Source organism: Sinocyclocheilus grahami, unplaced genomic scaffold, assembly GCF_001515645.1.
Source record: "Sinocyclocheilus grahami isolate Dianchi unplaced genomic scaffold, SAMN03320097.WGS_v1.1 scaffold11.1, whole genome shotgun sequence".
NCBI lineage: Eukaryota > Metazoa > Chordata > Actinopteri > Cypriniformes > Cyprinidae > Sinocyclocheilus > Sinocyclocheilus grahami.
In genome coordinates this window covers 2,598,458-2,616,273 of record NW_015505190.1, presented here as the reverse complement: position 1 = coordinate 2,616,273, position 17,816 = coordinate 2,598,458, and the positions used below count along the sequence as shown (strand labels likewise).

At 37.1% G+C, this 17,816-nt stretch overlaps 1 protein-coding gene across 3 annotated transcripts in view; it reads right to left on the bottom strand.

The window, feature by feature from the left end:
- Positions 1-132: 132 nt before the first annotated feature.
- The window catches only part of LOC107595851 (tyrosine-protein phosphatase non-receptor type 3-like), a 23,715-nt gene continuing 6,031 nt past the window's right edge, over positions 133-17,816 (bottom strand). For all 3 annotated transcript variants that reach the window (XM_016286433.1, XM_016286444.1, XM_016286450.1), the window contains 25 exons: positions 16,432-16,601; positions 15,230-15,337; positions 15,054-15,096; positions 14,155-14,233; positions 14,009-14,053; positions 13,108-13,160; positions 12,766-12,883; positions 12,600-12,687; positions 12,369-12,457; positions 11,992-12,055; positions 11,682-11,812; positions 11,425-11,550; positions 10,603-10,716; positions 10,414-10,501; positions 8,590-8,667; positions 8,429-8,485; positions 8,189-8,345; positions 7,895-8,058; positions 7,702-7,792; positions 6,104-6,168; positions 5,832-5,972; positions 5,322-5,450; positions 2,082-2,227; positions 1,870-2,005; positions 133-958 (listed from right to left, as the gene is read on the bottom strand). In XM_016286433.1, coding sequence (XP_016141919.1) covers positions 878-958; positions 1,870-2,005; positions 2,082-2,227; positions 5,322-5,450; positions 5,832-5,972; positions 6,104-6,168; positions 7,702-7,792; positions 7,895-8,058; positions 8,189-8,345; positions 8,429-8,485; positions 8,590-8,667; positions 10,414-10,501; positions 10,603-10,716; positions 11,425-11,550; positions 11,682-11,812; positions 11,992-12,055; positions 12,369-12,457; positions 12,600-12,687; positions 12,766-12,883; positions 13,108-13,160; positions 14,009-14,053; positions 14,155-14,233; positions 15,054-15,096; positions 15,230-15,337; positions 16,432-16,575 — 2,535 coding nt within the window. In that variant the 5' untranslated portion in view covers positions 16,576-16,601 and the 3' untranslated portion in view covers positions 133-877. The remainder of the gene's footprint in view (positions 959-1,869; positions 2,006-2,081; positions 2,228-5,321; positions 5,451-5,831; positions 5,973-6,103; positions 6,169-7,701; positions 7,793-7,894; positions 8,059-8,188; positions 8,346-8,428; positions 8,486-8,589; positions 8,668-10,413; positions 10,502-10,602; positions 10,717-11,424; positions 11,551-11,681; positions 11,813-11,991; positions 12,056-12,368; positions 12,458-12,599; positions 12,688-12,765; positions 12,884-13,107; positions 13,161-14,008; positions 14,054-14,154; positions 14,234-15,053; positions 15,097-15,229; positions 15,338-16,431; positions 16,602-17,816) is intronic.

Below are 17,816 nucleotides of genomic sequence, written 5' to 3'. Positions count from 1 at the left end.
AGTGATTTGGTTGGTCAATCTCAAAAAGAAGCGTACAGGTCACACTTTATCCTCAAAATCAAAAGGAAATATATATATATTTAAAGAATGTAGCTTATAGTTAGTTTTTTTAACGCAAGTTTACCATTGTGATTTTTTTGGCACAATTTTCAGAACATTTCAAGCTCATCTTGTCACCCCCCATTTCTCATTACAAAGTCTAGTTTTTATTATTGTGACATGAAAAACAAAAAGATATGAACATTTTGTAAGTAGGCTATTTATTCATCATGGCAGCATTTGTTTAAAGCCTTTATAATGGATTGATTTTAAGTAAATAACAATACTGTCATTCATACTGCAATAAAAAAAGACAATATCAAAGGGATTAATGTAGTAATGAGAATTGGGGAGTCAAATGTGCTTAATTGCTCTGAATATAATGTATTAATTCCAAAAAGAGAAAAACTTAAAATATTCTAAAAGTAGATTTTTAGATCTACTTTTACATTTTTATTTTATGCACAATGAGAGTTACATAGTTTTTCCTCTTAATTTTAGGGTGAAATGTGACCTGAACATTTCTTGACAGATTTTGTGAGATTTACCTGAATATAGCTCTTGGGGTATGTGTGTGTGTGTGTGTGTGGGGGACAGAGAAAGAGAGTATGTGTGCTGTAGGGCCCTATAAGCTTATATGTGTGAAAATGCTTTATGTTCTTCCTTGATCCGCACAGCTGTCAGGAGAGCCACAGCAAGAGAAGAGATTGTCCATTCATCTTTATCCAGACCCTCTACTCCCTGCCCCTTTTTCATCCGTCGTTATTGACTGTTGGATCACAGCTTCTTCCTTCACTTGTGTGCTTACGAACACTCCCCTCCTGTCCCTCTCTTCTTATCAACTGTTAGGTGTTGAGCTCTTTTTCATTCTCTCTCTGTACACCCTCAGAATGGCCTCACACACAAAGGTGAACTGGCACTGAAAAACAAACATGCACAGAGCACAAGTAATGTCGGCATATCCAATAAAATCAATCTAAGATATTAAACCATTTGATCCAGTGGATGAATATTTAAAAGCCATTTTAGCCATACATGGTGTGATGCTACATCCAAACCACCATGACTGATCTCATTGGACCCTTTCACATAGTTAATGTGAAAATGGCTGCCCTCTTTATATGTAATTTTTCGGGTTTCTACTGCATAGACAGACAAGTTTTGTTAAATGTCCATCTTTCCAACCCTTTTAATGAGTGTGAGTCCTTTGAGCTAAGTGTAAAGGGTCACTGCTGTTGTAATTCATCTGAAGATATGTTCTAACTGAATACGTAATTAAAGGTGAAGTATGTATTTTCTGCATCACATCAAAAGAAACTGCAAAGTGTTTTTTTTTTTAACCAGCCCAGCTGGGCTGAACAGAGTAGCATCGGCTCAACCAATCTGTACAAGTTTGAGGCAAACAATCGGTTTATCTATGGAGAGAATGTTTTAACTACTGAAACTCTCTTTGGTAGTGCCAAATGACGTCTTTAACTTGTGCGTATTGTCTGTGTGTGTTTGTACCGATGTCTGAACCAGCATGTCCTTTGAGCTAAGTGTAAAGGGTCACTGCTGTTGTAATTCATCTGAAGATATGTTCTAACTGAATACGTAATTAAAGGTGAAGTATGTATTTTCTGCATCACATCAAAAGAAACTGCAAAGTGTTTTTTTTTTTAACCAGCCCAGCTGGGCTGAACAGAGTAGCATTGGCTCAACCAATCTGTACAAGTTTGAGGCAAACAATCGGTTTATCTATGGAGAGAATGTTTTAACTTCTGAAACTCTCTTTGGTAGTGCCAAATGACGTCTTTAACTTGTGCGTATTGTCTGTGTGTGTGTTTGTACCGATGTCTGAACCAGCATGGCCCTCTGTTCTCTCATCAAGGTAATGATCTCTAGGGGATACACTGGCGTTTCCTTCTCCATCAGTGTCATGGCTGTCTCCATGGTGATCAACACACCCGTCCGCCCGATGCCAGCACTGCAGAAAAACATTCTCTTGGTAAAATGAGCACCTGATAACATCTGTGTCTTTTGTGTGCTGGAAGTCCCCTCACCTGCAGTGGACCATGAGAGGCACAGACTCCTCTCTCATACTTCTCATTGACTGGACAAAATCCAGGAAGTCTGAGGAATCTTCTGGTACCCCATGATCTGGCCAGGCGACATACTGCAAATGAGTGATCGAGCGCTGCTGTCCTGACTGTAACAAAAAAAAGAAAAAAAAAGGAGGGTGAGGCTGAGTGCAAGAGAATGCTTGAATGAGTACGTATAAAAGCAGACAAGTCTAAGCATGCCTGTGTTTTGCCTTATGGAGAAGGATATTTATAGGAAATATTATTAGAATGGAAGCACTACATGTTTTTATATAATCAGTGTAACATCAATTACTGGCATATGAGCACAAAAAGTTTGTATGCATGCATTTTCACATCAGTTTCTGCCTTTATAAATCCAGAATGTTCCTCACTTTTGACGTAACATGAAATTCATGGAATTTAGGATCAAGTCAGATGGTACATGGGATTTATAAACGAGGCCCAGGTTGCTGTCATTCTTTAAAACATTTTCAACTCCATATTACCTAAATACAATGACATTTCAAATTGCCTCTCCGTTCTATCATGATCTTATAAGTGGGTATGCATGCATTTTCACATCAGTTTCTGCCTTTATAAATCCAGAATGTTCCTCACTTTTGACGTAACATGAAATTTAGGATCAAGTCAGATGGTACATGGGATTTATAAACGAGGCCCAGGTTGATGTCATTCTTTAAAACATTTTCAACTCCATATTACCTAAATACAATGACATTTCAAATTGCCTCTCCGTTCTATCATGATCTTATAAGTGAGTGCAAGAAGAAGAAGTGATCTTTAGGTGAGTCACAGTCTGAAGGCCAAAGTGGAAAAAATAATTCATTTATTGTGACAAATCGGGCAGAAAGGAATAATTGGTTCGCAGGCTGTGTGGCACGAACACTCACACACTGGCATTTTTCCTGTACCCCCCAATCATCCTTTTCCTCTCTCCTTTTCTTTATTTTTTCATCTGAGACACACACACACCCTATATAGACGACGAACGTGTGATGTAACCTCCGTCTGCTGTCCGTGCTGAGATTAACTCCCACCAACAGAGACAACAGATGGGTCTCCTTTCTCCAGCAATGATAGATTGTTTGTGAGTGTGTGAGCATGTACTGTATGTGAATGTACATGTATACGGTCCCGTGCTCTCGACCACAGCGGTACGTGACCCGTTTGCCATATTTACCATCGCACACAAATGCTCCCACACGTTAATGCTCTCTCACACACAAGAAGCTTTCACATTAACACGCCTAAAGCTAAAATTCTGTTTTAAATGAAACATTAAACACCAGCATAATGGGACTGACAGAGCATGAGTAATTACAAACATTTACACAAGAAACAGAATTTTGCCAAAAATAAGACTAGAATCATGAACTGAGGGACCAAAATGGCTCTTGAGCATCTTGACCATGCATACAGCTGTGCATAATTTCATAAAACTTTTTTTTTTAGATTAAAAAGCCCCCATGATATAGCAAAATAGTAAGAATAGTATAATATTGCAAATTCAAATGTTCTATGAATCAAATGTTCTTACTATTTACTTGTATACATATGCTATATTCATACTATTTCGTATTTACTTTTTACTTGTATACTCTATTTCTGTCATATCTAATATAAGAATAGTTAGCATTAGAATAGTTAATCTATTTACTCATATAGCTATATAATAATAGTTTGTACTATTACTATTTAGTCTTGCTTGTCTCCTCATATATACTGCCATATATAGAGAAGCAAAGTTAGTATATACTCTTACTATTTCCTCATATAGCTACATATACCTATTCAGTATTTTAGTATATACTTTATTTATTCTTACTAATTTACTCTTTTTGTTTCTTCCTAGTTCTGCAATATATAGTCGAATGGCTGGAATACAATACAAGCCATCAAACTGACATCATCAGAAAAGGAATGCCATTCCTGAGCGGAAGTAAATGTTCAGATTTTGATTAAAGATTACCATGACAAACAATTTTTTTCAGTGGATTAACTTGCACGGATTAATTGTTCACCTCAAGACTAGCAGTGTGCGCTAACAAAATAAATAAAGTCAATTTTGATTTCATGAGGCTTTAAACCTGAACATATTTTAAAACACTAGGCATCATAAACTTGCCGACTTTGTAATAGTCACAGAGGGAAAACTGGCCATCATACACTAAACGGCTGAGAATCACACACTACCAGGAATTTACTTTTTTAAGATTCATTTTTGGCCTTTTATGCCTTTTTATTTAGATAGGACAGTATCTGTGACAATCACACACTACACGATATTCTATGAAATCTGTGAACTCAAATCTGCAGACTGGCTCTGACTTTCGGCAACTAGCGACAACTTCTCCAGACTGTAATTCGGGGGAAAATCAGGGAAACATTGTGTAGTGTATTCCAGCCTTAAGAAAAGTAAAAGTGATATTCTAGTATGTTGTCCCGAATTCATCCATAGATTATGACTAGCATTCTGGCACACTGCACATAAGATTTTTCCTTTATAAAGATACAGTATAAAAATAACAATATGCTAGTGTGCTATTCTGAATTCAATTCAGCCATAGTTAGCTGCTAACTTTATAGCATACTACTCAAAAGCATTTCTGCCATATATGGTATAAGAATAGTTAAAGTTACATTCTAGTAGTACTAGTATAGAATTATGCCATGATTGGTGTCTAGCAATCTACTCATGCTGTTTTTCTCTTAGAAAGATATATGCTGAATTCGGAACCACGTACAAGCATACTATTCTCACAATTTACCACATTGTTTTATGGCAGAAACAGTAAGAGTAGTACATGGTTCTGAATTTAGCAACAGTACAAGACTAACAATATGCTGATAGTAGTAGTTGTTGTTGAGCCGAATACAGGCTAAGGGATACTAGGAGGAGGAACTTCCTCATTCTACAGAGCATGTTTTTGGACAAAAATCTGTCTAGTGCCGGATGAGTCATCAACATTTTTACTCCCTTTCCCAGAGGAGAAAGACTGTAAAGTTTAAAAGTGCATTTTGTCAACCCATGAGTACACTAAGCCACAAACTCACATTTTAATTGCTATTGTATACCTGTATATAAAATTGTATATTCTATGAGTGTTATATGCTACTTTAAGTGATTACACAAGCTCTTGTTTGTTTCTACTGGACCTAACAGAGGTCGTGTCCATTTAAAAGTATGTCCGGTGTTACCTGAGTATTTGTGAGTGTTAGTTCTCGAGTGACGTATGCCAGGTTACACTCCTCTGAGTGACAGCACACCTGAAGATACCCATAATCCCTCACTTCAGGAGGATGTGGCCAGTATTGGTGGCACTTGGTCTGTGGAAATTTAAAAGAGATTACGGAGCATAGAAAAAAATACACACATACACAATTGTGCTCCCTCTCTCCCTCCCTCACACACAGAGTTTATTAAATCATCCCTTTGGAAAAGAATGCAGAGCGCTTAGTTACCAAGCAACAGTCAAGCCGAGCCGAAGAATACGGTACTCACAATAAGCTGTCCTTGGGGGACTGGAGGTGTGTGATGGGTATCGTCTGATTAGGTGTTCTGTGTGTGTGTGTTAAGAGTTTTTCTGGCGTAAAAGTAGGTTCCTGTCTTGAGTATGTGTGTATAGTGTTCATGTTTATTAATGTTGCAGCACACTGTGTAACTATTTGTGTAGTTCTAACTGTTTTAATGTGTATGTGTTGATGTACCCGTCCTCTCTCGGTCAGTGTGGTGAGCATGACAATGACACTGACATTCTGCTCCCACACGCTCCTCCAGAAGTGTGTACAGGTGTGTGGCAGTGGACCCTGAGCTGCTATGTACTGTAAAGCACAACCTGTTGGCTCAGTCTGACAGACACACACACACACACACACATTGCGGAGTCATCAGTGTCATCTAGAGCCATAAATTAAAACCATTCACAACTAGAAAAATCAAAAACTGAATAGAAACGAGACAGACAAGTAGTGATCCATACCTTCACGTGACTGGCGTTGATGTAATCATCTCCCTCTTCCTGCAGCACCACTCTGGTGATGTCATCTGAATGAGGAAGAGGGATTTGAGGATTATGTGAAAACACCTCCTCTGACTAGTTTTAAAGAGCATTACGCCTCATTTTCAGATCGAAAGCTTATACACAAATGAATAAAATGATATGTTTTACCTTACCCCGGCCCGTAATCTACTCCAATATGGTAGCTTAGTTCAATCTCATCATGGTCATCCAGCAACCACTCTCTTCTTGTAAAATACAACCACCCTCAAAAATCGTTTTGAATTTTCAAATGTTCTATTGAACTTTCTAATGAGCTTTTTGAAGTTTTAATTGTTCTTTGAGCTCTCAACCCAACATAACATACAGTTCTGGATGCTGATTGGTCAATACCAAATAGTGTAACAGCAAATACACACAATGATGGATTTGTTTCAGCACACAATATCGTCACAGCAATGACAAAGCATATGTTCACCTAGCTTATATTTGTGACCCTGGACCACAAAACCAGTCATAAGGGTCAATTTTTCGAATTTGAGATTTATACATCATCTGAAAGCTGAATAAATAAGCTTGTTAGGATTTGTTAGGATAGGACAATATTTGGCCGAGATACAACTATTTTAAAATCTGGAATCTGAGGGTGCAAAAAAATCAAAATATTGAGAAAATTGCCTTTAAAGTTGTCCAAATGATGTTCTTTGCAATGCATATTACTAATCAAAAATTAAGTTTTAATATATTTACAGTAGGAAATTTACAAAATATCTTAATGGAACATGATCTTTACTTAATATCCTAATGATTTTTGGCATAAAAGAAAAATCAATAATTTTGACCCACACATTATATTTTTGGCTATTGCTACAAATATACCCCAGCGACTTAAGACTGGTTTTGTGGTTCAGGGTCACATTTATGCTTTATCTGAAGTGACTTGCATTACATTCACACTTTATCATGCATTCCCTAGGAATCGAACTAATGACCTTGCCGTTGCTAGTGCTACAGTACTCTACTATCACTTTAAAGCACTCATAGAGACCGTCTACTAACCTCAGTGTACAAGTCACGTACTATATTTTCTAGCAGAAGGATGTCTCTTAATAAAATATTTTGAAGTTTTAATGTGCGTCTAGGGCTGGGTTTTAACCTATCCAATGACCTAATCCAATCTCAATTCAGTTTCATTTAGATACATTTTAATAGATAATTTTAAAATATAAACTTTTAAATGGTGACTGGTCATAAAAACATACTTTTATGATCACTACAGCAAACTGTCAAGACACATTTAGGAACATCAAAACATTTATTGTTCGCATTTCATAACAAAACTGACCGACTGTCAATTTTCAGCATAAAATCAATCTTGTAATTTAAGAATCAATATCGATTTGTCAATATTAAGATTGAACACAATCAAAAAATCTATATCATCATCCCAGCCCTAATAGTAACCATTTTCAAGCAATAACACCATAAGTGAGCTATATTGTGAATATAGGCATAACAGGCCACAATTTATTAAATTTAGCAGGTGATAAATTTTGATCAGGAAAAGCAATAAAACTTACATGGTAATACATCTTTGTACCGATTCTTGTCCATATTCTCAGACTGTTTTGCGCAACACATTGACATGCCTTCTTTCTTCCTGTACAACTTCTGTGAGTAGCAAAACACACATACACATGCACGGATGACAATTATCAGCAGTGCACACACATGCCAACAGAGACATGCTGTAAAATATTCACATCCCCCAACCTCAAAGTGCAGAAGCAATGTGCCGGTGACCAATCCCCTCTCCAGACGGGTCATGGACTCCTCTAGTGTCTCTCCAGATGGCTGAGCGGACAGTGGGGATATTTCACCCGGAAGGGCGAGACCCTCACCTAACTGTAGTGTGGGTTCGACTCGCAAAGAGACACCTGTAAACAAACGCTGTTTGTGGTTTCTGGATGTACAAGCTAAATGCACAAGACACATCAATGATCAAATTAAACCAATTAATTCCCCTCAAATCATATTTGCACACATGCACATCAACAAAAAGCGTACCTTTGCGGCGCACAAGCAATGCAAGTTCCTTGCTGTGTGACTCTCGGCTTGCTTTGATGAACATGACTACCTGCTGATGTGTGTGTTCTGAAATGTCCCGCCCATTTATCAACAGCACCTGATCGCCCTCCATCAGCGGAGGCACACAGTGACTGGCCTGCAACACAGTCAATATTTGTACAAATGCAAAAACCAAGAACCCATTCATATTCAAAAGCAGAAAGGATTTGTATGGCTTACCGGAGATGCAGGGTTAACATGAGAGATGGCCAGGGGCATCTTCTGATCCACGCCTCCCTGAATATTAGCCAACAATATTCTGATACATGGTCTCCCACACAAAACTCTATCTGAATGCAATTTAAACAATGATGATAAATACATATTGTGAACCGACTCACTTTAACATTGAAGCCAAACTTCCCATCTTGGTCTGGGCTGATCCTCACAAGTAGCAGATCTCCATCAGCGGTCACACTCTGTGTACATATAACCACAAAAATAGACCCTTTAAAGCAGATAGGACAGGAAGAGGATAAGAAAATGGAGGATTCTGAAGTCTAGCTACAAAATAAGGACATATTAACATATATGTAGACATTTTTCACAACAGCAAATAATAAAAACAACAACTGAGTGCTTCAAACGTGACCTCAGAATATTGTTGTTCTTTTGTCAGTAGACAGCTTCATTCTCAGCTGTTTTGCACACTGATAGTACTAGATTCTATTTAATAAAAAATGTCCTTGTTTCTTCAATGACAGCAGCAGAGTTGCATGAACTCAAGTTTGTGTTCTCCAGCATGATCACACTCTTAAAAATAAAGGTGCTTAAAAGGTTATTCACAGCGATGGCATAGAAAATACATTTTTGGTTCGGCAAAGAACCATTCAGTCAAAGGTTCTTTAAAGAACCATCTCTTTCTTACCTTTTTATAATCTGAAGAACCTTCTTTCGCCACAAAGAACCTTTTGTGAAACAGAAAGGTTCTTCAGATGTTAAAGGTTCTTTATGGAACCATTTAGACAAAAACTTTTTTTTAAGAGTGTAGAGAATTACCCAAAGAGCAACTTGTGCTTCAATGGTAAAACTGTGCCCTAGAATTAGCACATCATCATAAAATTTTCTAAACTTTTAGTTTTCCGAAATCCAAAAAAAACTTGCAGTCTCAGATTTTGGACCCCACTGTAGTTTTAAAGTTTTTTCATACCCTAGTCTTGTGAGCTGTGAGATAGATTTTCAGTGAATCATCAGCCTGACTGTAGTATCAGTGTACTGCTTGGATTTGTCAGAATGGATATTATTGACACTGGATATTATTTCTGACAGCTGACTGCCCTGATGCTGGACTCGGACATTTGGTTTAGGTCCTGTGCCTTTTGTTGCATACCGCGTGTCGCTTTTCTGAAACCCAATCAAGGAAAGGAAGTGACATGTGGCCAAGTATGGTGTCCCATACTTAGAATTTGTGCTCTGCATTTAACCCATCCAAGTGCACACACACATCCTTGAACACACACCCGGAGCAGTGGGCAGCCAATGCTGCAGCCCCCGGGGAGCAGTTGGGGGTTCGGGCTCATCTCAGTCGTGGGTGAGATGTCGTTTCTTGTCATCTTGACGAAGAAGATGTCGTCATCTCAGTCGTTTAGTGAGTGCTAAATATTCACTCCCCCCACCTACAATCCCTGCCGAGACTCGAACACGCGACCTTCGGGTTACAAGTCTGACTCTTTATCCATTAGGCCACGACTGCCCCAATCAAGCAGTTTTGACCACATCACAATTGATAACAGATTTAAATCTGTTCCAGGATGACTCTCCTGACACCTGTCAAGAACATATCTGGGATATTTAGTTAGAATTTAAAAAATGAAGTCCATTTTAGGACCAAAAATTCTATTTAAATTACAAATATATTTATGTTTGCACCATAATTTATTAAAAAAAACTTCTCTATAACTCCTGGAAAAAATAACAATACTTTGCTGCATTTCCGCATAATCTAATATAGTTTTTAACTGCCCCATCCATCAATCACAACCATCCACACTCTGCACTGAAATGCACTGAAATGAGCCACAGGGAACTTCTTCATTCCAACCACTCATTTTTGATGCAATGATCCTTTGGAAAGATATGCAAAGAAGCTTTGAAGTTCAGAAACTGTTGTGAAAGACATTTCCCTTGATCTTGCATCATCAGCTATCATGTACAATAACACTCACCTTATCCCAGATGTGCAAATCATCCTCTTCGGTGACGATATCACTATGAGACCAACTACCACTCGTCCGCCCCTCCTCCTGAGGTTTCCTTCAGTGCAATCAGTTTTAATAAGTTACTTTGAGTGTACTGTTGAATACATATGTATGGCTGTAAGACTGTGTGTATTTGTATATGTAGAGTAAATTTGCCTGTAAGTATAGAACACATCTTCACTCTCAGTCACATAGTTCATTTCATCGGTCAGGTTGTCCACAGATGATGGGCGTGGCTTACGGAAGTCATGACGTAAACGAGGACTCCGCCTAAAATGAAAGATATATTCACACTATTATAAAAACTTTTCCTTATATTAACCTTATAAGACATTGTTTAAAATGTATGTGTGATATATATACAAAAAATTTATATATACACTACCAATCAAAAGATTTTTTATGTTTTAGAAGTCCCTTATATGCTCACCAAAGCTGCATTTATGTGATTTAAAAAAAACTAAAATTATTCAAATTTAAAAGTAACTGTTTTCTATTTTAATACATTTTAAAATGTAATTAATTATATAATCATCATATTAGAATGATTTCTGAAGGGTCATGTGACACTGAAGACTGGAGTAATGATGCTGAAAATTCAGCTTTGCCATCACAGGAATTAATAGTGATTTTAGAAACAGTCAAGTAAGCATTTGATACTCAAGAAAGATTTCATATAAACAGTTATGCTACTTATTATTTCGATAAAATGTTATCCTTTTTTCAGGATTCTTTGATGAGAGGAAAGTTCAAAAGAACAATTAATTAAAAACATTGACCTGATACCATTTCTCTTAACATTATAAACTTCTTTTGTTCCATTTAAAGAATCCTTGCTAAATAAAAGTATTATTTTACAAATATTAACCCCAAACTTTTGAATGGTAGTACAAATACATTTCATCCATTAATGTATTATAATGTACTAATCCATTACTGTAAAGTTAAATGTATTCAAGTGTATTTGAGCACTGTTACCAGTTGGGCGTGTTGGGTGGTGACCGTGAGGGTAGACTCTTTGTCTCTAGTTGTTCCACTGAGTTGGACCTCACCACAGGGTTCAACATTTTCTCACCAATCAGCTTTCGGTACAGTGGGATAGAGCTTTAACAGAAATATATGCAATTCAACTCACACACTCATTTGGTGGAGGCAGCAATGAACTCTAATTAACTCCAGCAATAAAAAACACAGTAATTTCTTAGAATGGCTCCGTCATGACTCTGCCTGTGTACCTAAGTTTTGAAGCCGAGTGAGAGGGTTTTCTGTTGTAGAATGTATGGTGGTCCACGCAGGATTTCCATAGATTTTTACAGGCACGTGAACTTGGCATGGAGAGAGAAATCACATGGTGACCCAGCTCACCCTGTACCACACATATAAATGAGAAAATAAAACAACACAAAGAACACAACACAAGTCTCACACAAAGATGTTGATTTTTCAGTATTCAACATCTTTGAAGCATTAAGTGTCTGGCTTTAATATGGTAATTATTTTGCTTTTGTTTTGAAGGACGAGCATGATTAATCATGCATATCTTACATGTTTCCGGCGTAGGTGGACAAAGAACCGTTTTCTTTTGAATGAAATTTTGATGATGTTAATCCTGAAAAAAAAGCAGCCATTCAAAAAGTTAAAGTACACCAGAATCAAAATAAGAGATACTGTTTCCAGGGCTCTTAATTACACTAATAGCGGTAATTATACTTTTCTACAGTGTATCTCATCCATTGTAATGATAATCACAGCTCTGACAAACAGAGCCGTAGCACTGTCAAACATCATTCATAACAGCTGTAAACATCAATGTAAGATGCTTAAAAAGTGTGTTTTACAAAGAACATACATCAAGCATATATGCAATTACAAATAAAGTGAGCAAAAACATTCAAGAAAGAATCTGACTGGCCAAAACTTACCAGGGGAAAAAACTGGAGCAAATTAAATGGCAAAACAAAGCCACGCCCCCAGACGTAATGCCCACCCAGAGGGCGGGATTGTTCACATCCTATAAATAGGGTTTTCAAAAATATAATTAAATAAATTATGAACATAATCCACTATAAAACAATATTACCCGTTATTCCTTAACATTCTGGAAGAAATTGGAAAAACAGAGGATTTTCAACTTCAACTACAAATCATTGTACCTGAGCATGATGTAGCTCCACTCCATACAGGTCTAATGTTCTCGCTGTATTCAAATAGCAAAGCTCAGCTTCACTCTGAGACAAACCTCTGAAACACATTCAGACATGTACAATTAATAGATGTGTGTGTTTGTGTGTGTGTGTATGAATGTATGTGCTGACATACTTGTGCTGTGGATGCAGCGACTCTACTTTCAGAAGGAACTCTTGATCTTGGTCAGGAAGAAAATGGGTCTGACTGAGGTATCCGGCAGGAGTTTCAGGGACATAGTCTCCAAGCTCAGCTGTCAATCAAACAGGAGTATTAGAACGCTACGTTTGAGAAACAGTGATTGTATGTGCTTTGTTCAGTCATCTCCAATTTTATCAGTGCCATTAACCAAAGCTATTTCCTGGAGAAGACTCATGCCCCCTACAAGCACACAGACACATCCTCTGCAATATAAATAATGTTTCTATGGCAAGGCTGCCAATCACAATATGAGAAGGTGTAATTTCCACAACTTACACTGAACAGAGTAAGAAGCCAGTACCACGGCTGAGCTTAAAGGACACTTTAATCTGCAATAAAAACACACCATGATATTTTGGGATACAATATATAGGGTTGTGACATCAGTTTGTTTTTTTATTAGTATTTGTCAATATTAAATATTTGGTATTTAATTGTCAGGGTGAAAATGTCCATAGTGTATTATAATTCTTATACACAATAGTATGTTTATCAGACCATACACAACCTCACAACCCAAGAGTTATAACTCCCTGAGCCAGAATCCCCCTCTAGCCAGAATCACCAGTTTTTCAAGGACTGCGTAACCAGCATTCTGCATGTATTATAATGATGTGGGATGCTGGTATTTTTGATCATTAAATTCATAAAAACAATACAAAAATAAATAAATACTATATACAATGCCTCTTAAGTACATTGGTTATATTTTATCATTTAAACAATTTATCTTTTTCAAAATAAATTAATAGTTATCCTTCTTTCATAGTGTAAATTATAATGTTATAATACCTAAATTCAGTTGTAGCATAAAAAATACTGGTTTTACTCATAAATGGTATACATTTATAATACCTTTTATTTATCGGTTATTAGCCTAACATGAAAACATTTATGGTGTCATCTGCATCAGTTAGAATTTGATATAACTTTCTCTTAAGACTAGAGTAATTGCTGCTAAAATTCACCTTTACCATCACAGGAATAAATTACCATTTAAAATAGAAAGCAGTTATTTTAAATTGTCAAAATATTTCACAATATTACTGTTTTTACTGCATTGTTATCGAATAATTTCAGCCTCTGTGAGCATAAGATATGTATTTTAAAAAAATGAAAAACTTACCAACCCAAAACTTTTGAATGGTAGCGTGGGTGCAAAAGAACAAATATTTACCTCCCCTCACAAATGTCCTTCTTAATCTGCAAGAAATAAAAATGCCTGCAAAACAAAATAAGGGTCAAAAACCTCTCAATCAATTCATATAAATAATATATATATATCTATTTCTATCTCATTTGCACATAAACAGGGATATGTACCTGGTCTGCTCGTGCTGGAGGGAGTTTGGGTCAGAGATGAAGAACCGCACTCTAAATATTAAAAAGAACGGAGCGGAACCTGAGGGAATAACAGTGGGAGAGAGAGAGCAAGGGACACGGTCAGAGGAAAAGGACCTCAAAAAAAAATGCAAGCAACAGAAATTCATTGATCAGAGTTACATTGAAGCTCAGTATTATAGTATTTCTAGAAAAAAAAGAAAGGAAACTGAGGTTTGGCAATTCCCCAGAAATCTAAAGCAATTTATTAAACCATAATTTAAAGTAAAAAAAGCAGGTAGGCACTGAAGCGTGAGCTGCAATCACCGTCTGTGCCTTATTGCATGCACATCAATTCTGATGACTCAAGTAAGTTGATTTAAATAAGCCACCTCCAATTCTCATGAGAAGACAAACATGTGTCTCCTGATGCGCTTTTAAAGGAAACAAAATTATTTGTGCTCCTATTACATAACTCGTCAAACATGTGCACTCTATGCCCGCATGGAATCTGATTCCACACACCTTCTGCAGAAAGCCCTGCAGATTTCCCCAGAATTCAAACAGCATTCTATATATCCATTCTTTGTGTTTATTATAACTGCATTTCTTTAAAAATATTTGTTATAGCTGACCAATATTAAAATGCTATATTATTTTGTCGAAATAAATAAATAAAAATAATTGATTAAAAAAGGAATCATCTTAAATGCTGCAACTTTAAGTGAACATTAAATGACGGCAAAGGGCATCAAAAATCAAAACAAAAAAGTGCATACAAAATTAAATGACCTGATTTTAATCTGATTTTCCACCACAAATGTAAAAATTATATATTGACTTCAGGTGGGCCTTTGTGTGTGTGTGTGTGTGTGTGTGTGTGTGTGTAGTTTCTCTCTCACCCTTCAGCTGTTTCTTAAAGGGCTTGTTAGGGTCCAGCCACCTCTGAAATGACAGATTTAGTTTTTTCAGTTCAACTACTGAAACCATCATGTTTCTTAAGACAGGCCATTACTTTTTTCTATTTCTGGGTCATAGCGATAAACACTTGCTCTTTTGCAGCCACACATTCATTTACCGGAGAGCTGGATGTGTCCTCGCTGATCTGCAGGCTGAAGTACTGTTTTTCCACTATGTTGAGGTGTTCGCAAGCCAAGTCGAACAGCAGATGACCAGCATCATGTTTCTGCAAGGCAATAACACATGCTGTCCCATTAGGAATTGTACCAGTTTACCAAACCTATATTTATAAAGTGACCATATTCTACAAGGGTTAACATACACGAACATAACAATTGTGACTATTATTACAACTGTGTCCTATTTTCATATATTTTAAAATGGAATTTATTCCTGTGATGACAAAGCTGAATTTTCAGCAGTCATTACTCCACTTTTCAGTGTCACATGATTCTTCAGAAATCATACTAATATGATGATTTGATGATCAAGAAACTTATTATTATCAGTGTTGAAAATGGTTGTGCTGCTTAATAATTTTGTGAAAACGGTGATACATTGTATTCAGGATTAAAAAGAACAAGTTATTTGAAATAGATTTTTTAGATAGAATTGTTTTTGTAATATTGTAAAGGTCCCTTTATGGTCCCTTTTGGTCAATTTAATGCTTTCTTGGCTGAATAAAAGAATTAATTTCTTTCAAAAAATTATTTAATGATAGCAAATGAGATGTACTCAAACATGCTGAAATTATGATAACATTTAACTATATTCATAATTAAGTTTAAATAATTAAATTAAATTGAGCATTTAAAAACTAATATTAAATTTATGGAATTTAATTAGCAGAGAGATAAACTCTTCTATTATCCAGTCAATGTTATCAGTCATGACTGTCAATAATCACGAATCAATTAACATGAATCAACATGTTAATAATACCCATTTAATATTTTTCCTATTTAATTTTAACTCACTATACCTTTGTCAAGCAGAGCCCTCAGGCCCACTGCCCTCATTTCTATCATCTAGCATAAGATCCTATTTCCTGTTGACTTCATGACTGTTTCTGCCTGACAAACGTGCCTGTGTGTGCGTGAGGGTGGGTGGCTGTCCTTCAGAATATGAAGCCAAGGTTGCAGCAGTGCAATATGGAACATGAGAAGAGAAGCACCAGTGTAATATCCATCTCCACCCTCAGACTGCCAATAAAGGCAAGCTCATGAACACATGCACATTACTTCTCGCTCTCTAGGGCTTTAACAGTCATATTCGCTTATCCTACAATCCAAAGACATCTGCCTACACGCTTATACTCACACTGACAGTAAAATTTTGGGTTGTGCCATCAGGGAAGAGCACTACACAGAGTAGGCCGGAGCGCGGCATGTGTGTATGTTTGGACAGATCGGCACGTCCAAGAGCAGTGATCTTGTTTCCAAGCACGCACCATGGGGATGTCATCTCTGAACCCGGTCACATATGCACACCTGCCAAAACAAGGAGTCAGACAGGTTAAACGCAAGCACTTGTTCCAAACGTGAAGGTGACGATGACGAAGATTATGACCACCTGTAATAAAATAACGTGACACATGTGCAGACCTTCTGTACATGCCGTTCCAATGTTATGAAACGAATGTATGCAGTACATTCTCTTACTGTGTGCAACAGACATTTAAAAAACATGTTGTGAATTGCATCCGATGACGAGACCTTAGCAAATCCCTTGTAACTGTAATTATACATCCTGTGCAGACAACGTTCCACCCCAAATGATGGATGGACAGGTCAGCACAGACATGCCGTGCCAATGTTATGAAACGAATGTATGCAGTACATTCTCTTACTGTGTGCAACAGACATTTAAAAAACATGTTGTGAATTGCATCCGATGACGAGACCTTAGCAAATCCCTTGTAACTGTAATTATACATCCTGTGCAGACAACGTTCCACCCCAAATGATGGATGGACAGGTCAGCACAGATACTGTGCCTATGACAAGCTCACCGAAATTAATGAAAATGTTAATTAAAAAAACACACATCTTAAGAAAACATATGCCATATATAGTGATTTTAGAAACAGTCAGCTAGGGATGCAGCGATTAACCGCGCTTTAAAACGTCACGGTTAATTAATCGTAAAGGTTCCACTAAACCGAGTGTTTCTGTTACACGGAACTGTAGCAGCTTTCGCAAAACGAAAAAAGTTACACTAGCGGTGCACCAGCTTAAAATGAGGTGCTTATCAGAGGCACGGAGGCTACTACATGCATTAGATGAACTGACAGAGGGACCAAACAGCGAAGCTTTATTTCCACCAGAGAAATGCTTGTCGATAGTGTGGGACCATTTTGGGTACACCAAGAATGACCAGGGTGTCATTTAAATATTGCTGTAAAAAACTGCTGCTAAAGAGCGAATACATAAGGGATAATGCACGGCTTGCTGTACGTTTAACGATTTTAATGCACGAAGTGAATGCAAGAACCACGCGAAGCTACAGCTCGTTAGCTCCGCACTCTGCCCGCTTCAGATCAGAAAGAGATGAAATAGTGCGGTAAGATCACATTTATTTGAATTAATTAATTGATTATAACATTTAGCTACTTGAATGAATTATTCGAGAGAGAGAGAGAGAGGTGACAGTTGCCTGTGTGAATTAGCCTACCTGCGTCTGTGCGTCTCTCCAGTAGGCTATTT